This window comes from Engraulis encrasicolus, chromosome 21 (genome assembly GCF_034702125.1).
Source record: "Engraulis encrasicolus isolate BLACKSEA-1 chromosome 21, IST_EnEncr_1.0, whole genome shotgun sequence".
Taxonomy (NCBI): Eukaryota; Metazoa; Chordata; class Actinopteri; order Clupeiformes; family Engraulidae; genus Engraulis; species Engraulis encrasicolus.
The window spans coordinates 14,101,706-14,114,205 of NC_085877.1; the positions used below are offsets into that span (position 1 = coordinate 14,101,706).

The 12,500-nt window shown below is 44.1% G+C and overlaps 1 protein-coding gene across 1 annotated transcript in view; it reads left to right on the forward strand.

Moving 5' to 3' along the window:
• The window catches only part of pcxb (pyruvate carboxylase b), a 640,714-nt gene that overhangs the window by 502,608 nt on the left and 125,606 nt on the right, over positions 1 to 12,500 (forward strand). The window contains exon 13 of the mRNA XM_063186244.1: positions 3,847 to 4,068. Within this exon, the coding sequence (XP_063042314.1) occupies positions 3,847 to 4,068 (222 nt within the window). The remainder of the gene's footprint in view (positions 1 to 3,846; positions 4,069 to 12,500) is intronic.

A 12,500-nucleotide genomic window follows, 5' to 3' on the forward strand; every position in this document is an offset into this window, starting at 1 on the left:
TGGTCTGGACACGGCAACAGGCATACACACATACCCACACACACACACAGACACACGCGTGGATTCACGCAGGCACGCACGCACACACACACACACACACACATACACATGCACGCACGCATGCACGCACACACGCACACAGTAGGCCCTCTCACACTTACTGTATTCCCTCTTGCAGTGATACTACTCACAGACTTACACACATTCATTCACAATCCAAACTTCCTCCACATACACACATAAAGACACACACATACACACACGCATGCACACGCGCACACAAGCACACACGCAAGCACGCATGCATGCACGCACACACGCATGCACACACACTCACACACGCGCACACTCACAGCACACCCCTCCGTGGATTCCCAAATCAAATTCCTAAACTAGCCCAACCACAGTGCTGTCCCAGGAAGAGTTTGACACTGAGTCATGCAAGCACACACACAAGCACACACACACACACACACACACACACACACACACACACACACACACACACACACACACACACACACACATACAAGCACGCGCGCACACACACGCACACACACACACACACACACGCACACACACACACACACACACACACACACACACACACACACACACAGAGAGAGAGAGACCAGCACTGCCCTAAGAGAATACTCCCGCTCCCTTGAAGACAACACCGCCACCATCTAAAACAACACTATTGACCCAGAGCAGCACAAATAAAAACAAAGTGCTACAACACAATACTATTATGGCACGCTTTACACTTACCCATTACGAGATAGTCTTATCCAGCATAAGACAGTGCCAATATCAACTAACAATACAGATCAATAATAACAAACAACACAGAATTAGACCGATAGCAGACCAGAAAAGACCAATAATAAAACCATTATAGTGCCTTTTGCAGGCGTTGCGTGATTTTGAACATAAAAATGTTGTCATTGTACATTGTAGTTAATAATAGTTTACATTAGATACGTAGTCCAGATAGTTCAGTCAGATAGCATCCATATTAACACTAACCTACACGCACACACACACACATGCACACACACACACACACACACACACACACACACACACACACACACACACACACACACACACACACACACACACACACACACACACACACACACACACACACACGCACACACACACACACACACACTTAGTTTCTTTGAAACTAATAGACACACACTAACACTGAGCTTGCATCCTCACTCCCAAACAAACATTATTGCAAACGCCACAAGTTAGCACGTATGCTAGCATCAGGAGATGACACACAGACACTGGTGACACATCACAGTAGGGTGTCTAATGCTAACTACATGCTAACACGCGCACCATAGGGTGGTGTCTAGCCTCGTTAGCCACACCGGAGAAAAGCTGCGCTACCCGCTTCTCGCCCTCGCACACCTGAATTTATCAAATTAGCAGGCTAATTGGCTCCATAGATACACTCCCAGGCCATGTGTTTGTGTAACATTAGCCTCATTACAGACTGGAAAAGTTACTCTGTGCGTATGTGTCGGGGCACATGTGTGTGTGATGTGCAACCAATAAACAGTAAACAGGTGTGTGTGCGTGCGTGCGTGCGTGTGTGTGTGTGCGTGTGCCTATGTCTGTGCGTCTCTGTTTCTGTGTTTGTGTTTGTGTCTCTTTGTGTGATTTGTAGCCTATATGTGGATGTATACGCCTGGCTTGTGTGCGTCTGTGCGTGGGTGTGTGTGTGCATGCGTGTTTGTGTGATTTTTAGTCTAAGTTGTGTATGTATGCATATATAGTCATGTGTGCAATGCATGTATATTTGTCATGTGAGTTAGTGAGAGGGAAAGTAATGGGCACAATATACATATCGGGCTGTGAGTCATTAGGTAGCATGTGCTGCAAATTGCCACTGGGAATAGAGGCACACAGTTGTGTGTGTGCATCACCTCCGACTGCATGTAATTAATGATCATGGGGAAGATTCAACTCTGTCAAAGGCTCCAGTGATCATAGAGAAAAAAGTATTTCATATAACATAGTTGGGTTATTTATATGGACTGTGTTAATGTGTGTGGGTGAGATAGATAGATAGATAGATAGATAGATAGATAGATAGATAGATAGATAGATAGATAGATAGATAGATAGATAGATAGATAGATAGATAGATAGATAGATAGATAGATAGATAGATAGATAGATAGATAGATAGATAGATAGATAGATAGATAGATAGATAGATGGCATTTGTCTGGAGTTTCTTTGGCGTTGCCGTTTCTTTTCTGTGTTTGAATGGATGGGTATGTTGTTGTATGTGTTGCTGTTGTATGTTGTTGTTGTATGTGCTGTTGTTTTTGTTGTGTGTGTGTGTGTGTGTGTGTGTGTGTGTGTGTGTGTGTGTGTGTGTGTGTGTGTGTGTGTGTGTGTGTGTGTGTGTGTGTGTGTGTGTGTGTGTGTGTGTGTGTGTGTGTGTGTGTGTACAAGAGTGATTGTGTGTTTGACATTTGTCTGGCGTTTGTTTGGCGTTTGCCATTTGTTTTCTTTGTTTGAATGGATGAGTATGTATGCTGTTGTTGTTGTTGCAGTTGCTGTTGTTGTGTGTGCGTGTGTGCATGCGCGTGCATGTACAGTATGCACCCACTCTTGTGCATGTGTACGTGTGTGTGTGTGTGTGTGTACAAGCACACGTTAGGTTGTGTGTTTGTGCATGTGTACAAGCCTGCTTGATTGTGTGTATGCATTTTTTTAAGAAAGAAAGTTAAAATGAGTCTGAGTCATCTTACCATCTGCCACATGGAAAATTACACAGGTGTTGGAGAGAGACAAACATGGGCAGCACATAATTACACCACACCTCCATTTGCACATATCTCATTTTCATATCAAAATCCATTTTCTCTGCATGATCTCAGCACTTCAACAATCGTGTAAATGACAACAATAGACAACACTGAAGAGTGTTGCCAATTGTGATGTGAAAAAGGATTTGATTATGTCTTTTAGATATTGTTCTTTTTTTTCGTTCAGCAGTCATTCATCCACAAGGTATATTTCTAACATGAACTGTTTGATATAATACACTATTACTGTATATTTATTCAAGGTCTCCTTTTACATTACATTTTGGTGTTTTTTAGTGTAGCTTACTGTGTTGACTTTCATGCCTTACGTCACACACACACACAAAAATCTACTGTATGTATTTTGTAGAAAAGAAAAGCCTAAAATGAAATTAATAACAGCAGGTAAACTGTGTTGTTTTTAATGTGTTTTTAATCTATGCCCTTCCAAACGGTGAGCTGTGTCACCATTAAGACCATTTATACTGTATGCACATCAATAAACCGTTTACAAGCAGGTTTTTGGAGTAACCGGTTTATTCAAGTGCTCATGTAAACTCAATAAACAGTTTATAATAATTGGTTTATTGCAGTTATCGGTTTATGAGAAATCCCATTAGCACAGGTAGGTTTTTGGCTAATAACCTGCTTTCTCAGTATGTATTATCCAGCATAATTTTGTTATTGTCATGTTTTTCACATTCCAGAATAATAAGTAGCCAATCACAAGCCTCGAATTCCACTTTCGTGTCACACACTTGAGTGGAACACATACAACCGACAGACTGCATGTAAACGACAGTAAACTGTTTATTCCAATAACCTGTTTACTCCAATAGCCTTATTATTCCAATAACCTGATTATTGTTGTAATATTAACAGGCTCAGTGAAAAAAACATTCTTGCACCTTTCTTGGTCTGACACTTCCTTACTCTCTCTCTCTCTCTCTCTCTCTCTCTCTCTCTCTCCCTCTCCTCTCCCATCATGCTCTGCTCTCCGCTCCAGGCGAGCCCCCCCAGGGCCTGCGCGACGTGCTCCTGAAGGAGGGCCCCGAGGGCTTTGCCAAGGCGGTGCGCGCCCACCCCGGCCTGCTGCTGATGGACACCACCTTCCGGGACGCCCACCAGTCCCTGCTGGCCACCCGCGTCCGCACGCACGACCTCAAGAAGATCGCGCCCTTCGTGTCGCACAACTTCAACAACCTCTACAGTCTGGAGGACTGGGGAGGTGAGTGACCGGGGACCGCATTACATGACATTGCATTGCATTGCATTGCATTGCATTACATTATAAACACACACACACACACACACACACACACACACACACACACACACACACACACACACACACACACACACACACACACACACACACACACACACACACACACACACACACACACACACACACACACACACACACACACACACACACACACACACACACAAACAAGTGCCACTAATAATAAAATTATCATTAGTAATAATACAATAAGCACTTGTGTGCCTTTTTATCCAATCCTAAGCTCTTAAGCTTCCAAAGATGCAGGCACAAACACGTTCACACAGACATCACACACACACACACACACACACACACACACACACACACACACACACACACACACACACACACACACACACACACACACACACACACACACACACAGACACACACACACACGTGTGTGTGTGTGTGCGCAGCTAATCAGGGAGTGGAGGTGTTTCATCCACTGCTAACGACCGCTCTATGCAGTCTGCATTCACAATCATTCGCCACACACATTCACTCATTCTGGAGAGTGCACTGCACTGAATTCAAATGTGCTCCTTTCTGTGGTAGGACACCAACTTCAGTAAAAGCATCACACATTCTGTCTGTCTGTCTTTTTGTCTGTCTCTCTCTCTGTCTTTTTGTTTGTCTGTCTGTCTGTCTGCCTGCCTGCCTGCCTGCCTGTCTGTCTGTCTGTCTGTCTGTCTGTCTGTCTGCCTGCCTGCCTGCCTGCCTGCCTGCCTGCCTGCCTGCGTGTGCATGTATCTTCTCTACTTCGCCTGTATCTGACAGGTGAGGTTTTTTATCCAGAGCCAAATAAAATGGAGTATGCAGTTATAGATCGATTGTTCAAAATCCGCCTTTTTTAACAGAATGGGTTTACGTGTGTTCAAACCAAATTCAGTTCAATGGGTAAAATTAGCTGAAAAGGCCCTAAATTCTTGTGTTAAATGTCTAAAAGAGGCCTATAACATGAAACATGTTTAGGTTCAATCAGGAGGAAGTCTTTTTTCAATATTTGTTTAGGGGCTTTTTAGCCTTTATTTTCATTGGACAGTGAAAATAGAGACAGGACAGTATTGTGAGAGATAGATGTGGAAGATTTGGGTATGACCCAGGCTGGATTCAAGCCATGGTTCCCCATTGGGGACATTACATTGCATTACATTACTTTACATTACACTTTATCCAAAGCGGTTATTGCTGTTGTTAGTTTTCAGGGTATTGGTTACATTCCCAGGAGCAATGTGGGTTTAGGTGCCTTGCTCAAGTGCACCTCAGCCATGTATGGAGGTTAGGGTGCATCAAAAAAACGCTTTTTCAGCCTATTGATCTGTCTGGGTGATAAAAGTGTTCCACTGCATGTACAAATAACACATGCAAAATATTTTTGCAATCCATGGTGGTTTACAGGTCCAACGGAATATGAGCTGATATGAAGGAATTGAGGATTAACTGCGTCAGTCTTTGCCAATTCAACGAAACCCTCCCACTTAATAACTTGGACTGTTTTTGTGATTTTGTTGAAATATTTTAACCTAAATATTTGAATGAAATAAAACCACTTTGACATATGTAAAATAACAGATTCCTAATTAACTATAATCATCAGTACCCCCCAAAATAATAGATATAAGTATTTCCGAGAAACTGGGAAATTCACACACTGACACAGGCTAAGCAAAAGGAAAAAAATCTTCAGTTTTGGATAGAATGATGTTGTAATAAATAAAGGCCTCATGAAAATCAGAGTGTTTGACTCTGAGTTTGTTAGGCATGGTGAATAACTGTTGAGCTGATCTTCAGCCATGGAGGGACTTTGAATTCTTACTTGCAACTCTCACAAGTAATTTCTGAAAGGACTTTACTCTGGTGTCTACAGGACACAAAGCAACATTAGAATTATGTCAGCAGACCAAATTTTAGATGAACACTCTGTTCCTTTCAGCTACATTTGGTGTACTTGATGCCTCAAACCGTGATAAGGCTCCGAAAGAACCAGGGCGCTTTTCATGTAGTTGTGCATCACAGTGGTAAAGCATACACCGCAAGACCTGGTTACCGCTTGGCAACTTGGCACCAGTGATCAGACCATCTTCCTTTGTAATGCTGGGACCAAGACCAAACACTAATGTGCGGCTGCTTTTGCGGATGCTCGAGTGTGAGGGTCCTGCTGGCATTATCTTTTGAGAACTGGATCCACTAGGTGGTGGCATTAAAGGAACAGAGTGTTCATCTAAAATTTGGTCTGCTGACATAATTCTAATGTTGCTTTGTGTCCTGTAGACACCAGAGTAAAGTCTGTTAAATTAATCCTCAATTCCTTCATATCAGCTCATATTCCGTTGGACCTGTAAACCACCATGGATTGCAAAAATATTTTGCATGTGTTATTTGTACATGCAGTGGAACACTTTTATCACCCAGACAGATCAATAGGCTGAAAAAGTGTTTTTTTGATGCACCCTAATGGTGGTGTAGGCATATTCAAACCAACCCCCAGATGCAAAGACCAACTCCCTAACCACTAGGCCACAGCTGCCCCAACGCTACCAGTATATAGTGCACTCCAATAGCGTCCTGCGACACAGCACCCCCAGGAACCAGCTCATATTTTAAAGGTGTGTGGGATGGTGGCCAGAGTAGGTATTGCAACTATGCTGCTCATTAACTCATTTTAGCCTAAGCCCTTTTTCGATAAAGGTACCATCTCCCCATCAAAACCTAAATATCTCATCTTCCGAAGCACATAAAAACATGGCATGAGTTGCATTTAAAACATAGAACCTTCATTTTGCACGAGAATGTGTTCATTCAGCTCTAACATACCCACATTTTAAATAAAACAGCTCAAATTCCAATAACCTGAATGCAGCGTATATGTCACTCCAAGACACAATGGGTTGAAACTGTGCTACCTATTGCCAAATTCGATCTCTTGAATGAATATTTACAAAGCAATACACTTATACATGTATTTACTAATATGACCAAAGTACAGAATGTTTTGCCTGTAAAAATGTCTATATCTAGAAATTCAAAATGGTGGACATGGACAAGATACTCCTTTTCATGGATGAAAAGTGCAAATTTATCAGTCATAATGAACACATAGAATTTGGTGTTAGTGTCGGAGTTGCCATGTTTGAATATGGAACTATCATGGAAGTCACATTAATGTTCACATTTTCTTTCCTCCTACTGTAGATGTACATATACAGTGGTTGACTCATAAAAACAAACTTAATTATTCCTAGTGCTCTTGGAGTTTTTACCATGTTCGATTAGAGACGAATTGTCCCTGCTACATGTATGTATTGTAGGCCTATAGTGGATGAGGTGAGTTTGTGAGCTAACCTATTTGACCCCTAACCTGCAATTGCAGCATGTCATCACTATATGTTCCCTGGAGATCAACAGAGGTGTCAAAGGCAACAATAACGCTTGTCAGGTGTTGTGTTGTGTTGTGTTGTGTTGTGTTGTTGTGTTGTGTTGTGTTGTGTTGTGTTGTGTTGCGTTGCGTTGCGTTGTGTTGTGTTGTGTTGTGAGCGAGGGCGGAGCTTTATGGGAGTACAGGGCAGTTGGTCCTGGGCCCAGAGACCTCCCATATTGATGGTTTGGGCCCTATGATTCCCTTGGCAGGCCTTATCAGTGTTTTGCCCTGGGGCCCTGTGTAGACTTGTTCCACCACTGATTGTGAGGTATAGGGAGGCCATGATTGATTGCCATTCGTCATAGTGATTACACAGCACATCACAGCAACGCACAATCAAATTTGACCCCGCTATTTAACCCCTCTCACGTGTTTGAGCCAGAGGCAGCCATCCCAAAAGGACCAGCCTTGACAAACTCTGCCCCCTGGGATTGGGAGTAGCAATGTCTGTGGTGATGATCAGTGTGCTTCAGTCAAAGGGGAGGATGGCGGAGAGACATGCTCAGTCAATTCCAACCCCAAGCAGTAAATTTAATTCAACAATCTTGACAAGCATTGTCTTATCCATCAATGTAGTGTTAAATTCAACTCAGGGAGCAGCTCACCATCACAAAGGACCACCCCTGAAAAACTTTGCCTGGGGAGCAGTATTGTACGTGAGGATGCTTATGACATTGCTCAGGGCACTTCAGTTACATGGCAGGGTGGAGAAGAGCCTTGCTCATTCACCTCCACCCCCAACCCCCAACCTACCTGTCAGTGATGGGGAATTTGAATGTCTGATGAACAATTGCTGCACGTCCATCTCTTTAACCATTACCAGCCGATGGCTGTCCCAGGGGTGGCACTATGGTGTGGCCTCTCTGGTAAAGCACATTTGGAGCCACACCACAGACGGTCTAATGTGAAGAATCTTTGGCCACACATGTGCAGAGTACTTACACGTGCACAATAGAGGACTACTCAGTACATTTTGCAGTGTTAAGCCCTAGAGAGAGTAGAGAGTAGAATAGAGTATCTTTTATTGATCCCAGGGGGAAAATAAGGTGTCAAGTAGCATACACACATACATAAATGAAGACATTGCTCACAAGACGTAACACACATATTACACATACAATAATCATCATATATAGCCCACTGTTACATATATTTGCCAAGGCATCTCTCTCTCTCTCTCTCTCTCTCTCTCTCTCTCTCTCTCTCTCTCTCTCTCTCTCTCTCTCTCTCTCTCTCTCTCTCTCTCTCTCTCTCTCACTCTCACTCTCACTCTCTCTCTCTCTCTCACACACACACACACACACACTCACACACACCCACACACACACCCACACCCACACCCAGACACACACGCACACACACGCACACACACACACACACACACACACACACACACACACACACACACACACACACCAAAAATAAAGTGTAAAGTGTCCACAGTGTTCACATGTGCCTTAGCTGAGTGGCACATAGATGGCAACACAAAGTGGCCATAAAGTGTCCAGGAGTGTCCATAGTCTCTGCCTAGTACAATGTCTATTTGGATGTGACTAGCTTTATGTGAGGACATGGGGTCATGTGATTTTATCTCAAAATGTCTGTAATAGAAATGGCAAATTCGGACTGGATTTCACAGATGAAAGTGTCAGGATCTCCGCGTTTTTTACTGATATGGCCCTTTCGGATGGGACTAAATTTCCCACTTATTATTACTTTACCCCAGGTCCCCCCCATTTAACTAGTCCTGTCTGAATTGAGATTTAGGGACACCACTCTTAAAGAGAAGGACCAAATGCAAGATATATAAGAGTGTTCATATCTACTGGCTAAATGTTGAATGAGTGTTAGTTTGGAATACAACACTAGTGATGAACAAACAGCATTCATTAGTTACAACCCAGTGTGCAGCATTTCCAAATGACTCAGTTGGTTAGACCTGGTTGAATTGGACAGGTAAAACCTGGTCATATGGAAATTGTGGCACAGGATTGTAAGGTTCTATTTCGTCCATCACTGCACAATGCACAAACACACTTTACAGAGTGTTCTCTGTCTTTCTTTGTAAGTGTTTAATTACGCAAAACAGCACAATTTACTGCATAGTAGCCGCAACTCAGCAGTGTGACGGTACAGTAGACCATACTGTGTATGTGTAAGCACAAGATGGGGACAGCCACCAAGTCACCAAGCCTCCTGAGATTTAAGTGAAAGCGAAACTGATGCCCATTTGTCATTGCAATCTCCAAGCACACTGTGTACCAAAAAAAATAAAACAAATAAAAAAAGCTTGCCCTCTGGATTTGACTCATCACACGTGTGAGGAAAAGAGGGCAGCCATGACAAACGTTCCCCCAGGGGGAGCACTTATATTCGGGATGGTTGCCATGCAGTCATGGGTAAGCGGTTAGGGTTTCAGACTTGTAGTCCTAAGGTTGTCTGCTTCACTCCCGTCTTGCCAGGTTGGTGGGGGAGTCATTAACTATTGCTCTTCCCCTATCCTCCTCCATGACTGAGCTGCCCTAAGCATGGTACCGTCCAGCAGCACTGCTCCCTTGGGGCGCCATTTGGGGCTGCCCCTTGCACGGGTGAGGCATAAATGCAATTTTGTTGGGTGCAGTGAACACTGTGTCCTGTGAAGTGCTGTGTCACAGGGACAATGGGAGTTTCCCAGGTGGGCTTTCACTTTCATGCTCAGAGCAGCTTAGTCATGGATGGAGGACAGACGGAAGGAGATGCTGGTCATTCACTCCCCACACCGCTCCCCACATTTGGGAATTCAAGCCATATCCTGCTGCGACTGTGAGGCCATCAAGGCTGGCTTTGGTGTTAGGGTTCAGTGCACATCCTTTTAAAAAGTATATTTTTGGAGGCTTTTTCGCCTTTTGGGATAGCACAGTGAAGAGTCGGACTGGAAATTAGTGGGAGAGAGAGACAGGGGAGGATTGGGAAATGGGTTTGAATCCGGGTGACACAACTCTACTCCCCTTTGCTACAGTAAACCTCATGACTGTAAGTCTAGAAAAACTAGCCCATGACTGTCAACAAAAAAAAGGGGTGCACCACTGCATGGTGCCAGTGGTCATAGCTCCGTTTTGTTAGCCTGGAGGCCTGTGTTTGAAATTAGGCTGGCCAACTCTCCTCCCCTTTGCAACAGTACACCCCATGACCGCATGTCCAAAAAAATCTTGCTAGCCCATGACTACCAACCAAAAAAGGGCACATGACTGCCGCTCATTATAAAAGAAAAAATACATAACTTGCCAATGGCCTATATTGATTTGCTCGCCACAGAGCTCCAAAAGCGCCTCTGGCGTCAACATCGGCACAAATGCACTGATGTGATTGGCTCTCTGGTTGTGGACTGCTGGGGCCTCAACAAGAGCAGCTGGCTAGTTGATTCACGTAGCCTTTGCATCACCAAGCTCAAAAGATAGAGTGAGATGGGAAGAGGCGAGCTGCGGTGGGGTGGGCCGCAGGGCCACTGACAGCGCCCGGGACAAAGTCAACTGAAAGGCCCCTCCCTACAATGCATGCAATGTTATGGGGACCCAATTCTGGACCCCTGTCTCATTGGCCCTGGGTAAACTGACCCGTTTTTCCACCCCTGTCGGCTTCCCTGGGGTAGTGTGGGGTGAAATTGTGGGGGTGTCCTTACTTCTAGTGTCTGGAACACTCCGGAACAGTGGGGAAGAGTGTTTCTCCGGAGTGATGATGGTGCTCCTTCATCTGACAGTGTGATGGATGTGTGCGAGTTCGGCCAGTGTCAGGAGTACACTACAGTACACACCTCCCGGAACACCAAGCTTACTGCAACGCTTGGTTGTGAGGGTTGGATACTGAAACGAGGCATTTTTGTTTTTTTTTATTCGTTTTTTATGTTTTTGGGCCTCTTGGCTCCAGTGAAAAGTGTGAAATCATAAGTATACAGCTTACTGTACAAGCCCGTCTTTGGAAAATCAGACACTCTCAGCTTTGTGCTTTTTTTGGATGCTGCAGATCGTGGACCCTGACCTTCCACCCATTGCACACAGCACAGAGAAGGGTCCACAAAGACATAATTTAGCAGAGTTGGTGTGGTGTGCTAGAGCTTGACTGGCCCTCAACACTAATAGTCTGGTCTTCAAGACCATTCGGCAACACTTTACAGACTGCTATCCAGAGATGTCTGTCTTCCGGCCTGTCTGCCTGGTCTTAGAATGGTTCTTGGGTGCTAAAATGGGCAAAACTTTGTACAGTACAGACGTGCATTCCAAAAATCTTCCCAGAGAACTTTCCGAGAGGAGGAGGAGCAGCAGCAGTGGTAGTAGGGGGCCTATTAGAGCTACAAAAAGGAAGCAAAATTAATGTATGAGGATTTTGAAAAGTCAGAGAGGGAGACGTGTTGTGGTGGTGGTAGGGTTGATGGTAATAGCGGGTAGGAGTCGGGGTAGGAGTCGGGGTAGGGGTAGGGGGGTCTGAAGCCAAATTAATGTCTGTGGATTTGGAAATGGTGGAAAGGGAGAGGAGGAGGGGTAGAGAAGCAAACATTTATGTGTGTGTGGATTTGGGGAAAGGCAAAAAGGCGGCGGGGCAGTAGAAGCCAAATTAAAGTGTGTGGATTTGGGAAAAGGCAGAAAGGGAGGGGGTGGTAGACGCCAAATTAATGTGTGTGGATTTGGGGAAGGAGATCCTGCGGGGTGCTTCTCGTGGTGATGCCTGATGCTTATTAAAGATGCCGCCAGGAAGAGACTAGTGGAAGTAAAAAAATATCAAATTAGCAAGAAAATCTTCAAACCATGCCAATGCAGATTGGCAATGTTACCATCATAGTAAGGTCAATGTAAAGTAATGAAAATATAAGGTTAGATAAAACATTAAGATTAAGATGAAGTTGAAGTACTGGCTAAATCACAACTTTAATTACAACGCTGCTGTTTTTTTTTTTCAAGAATATTTTGATATCAGACAA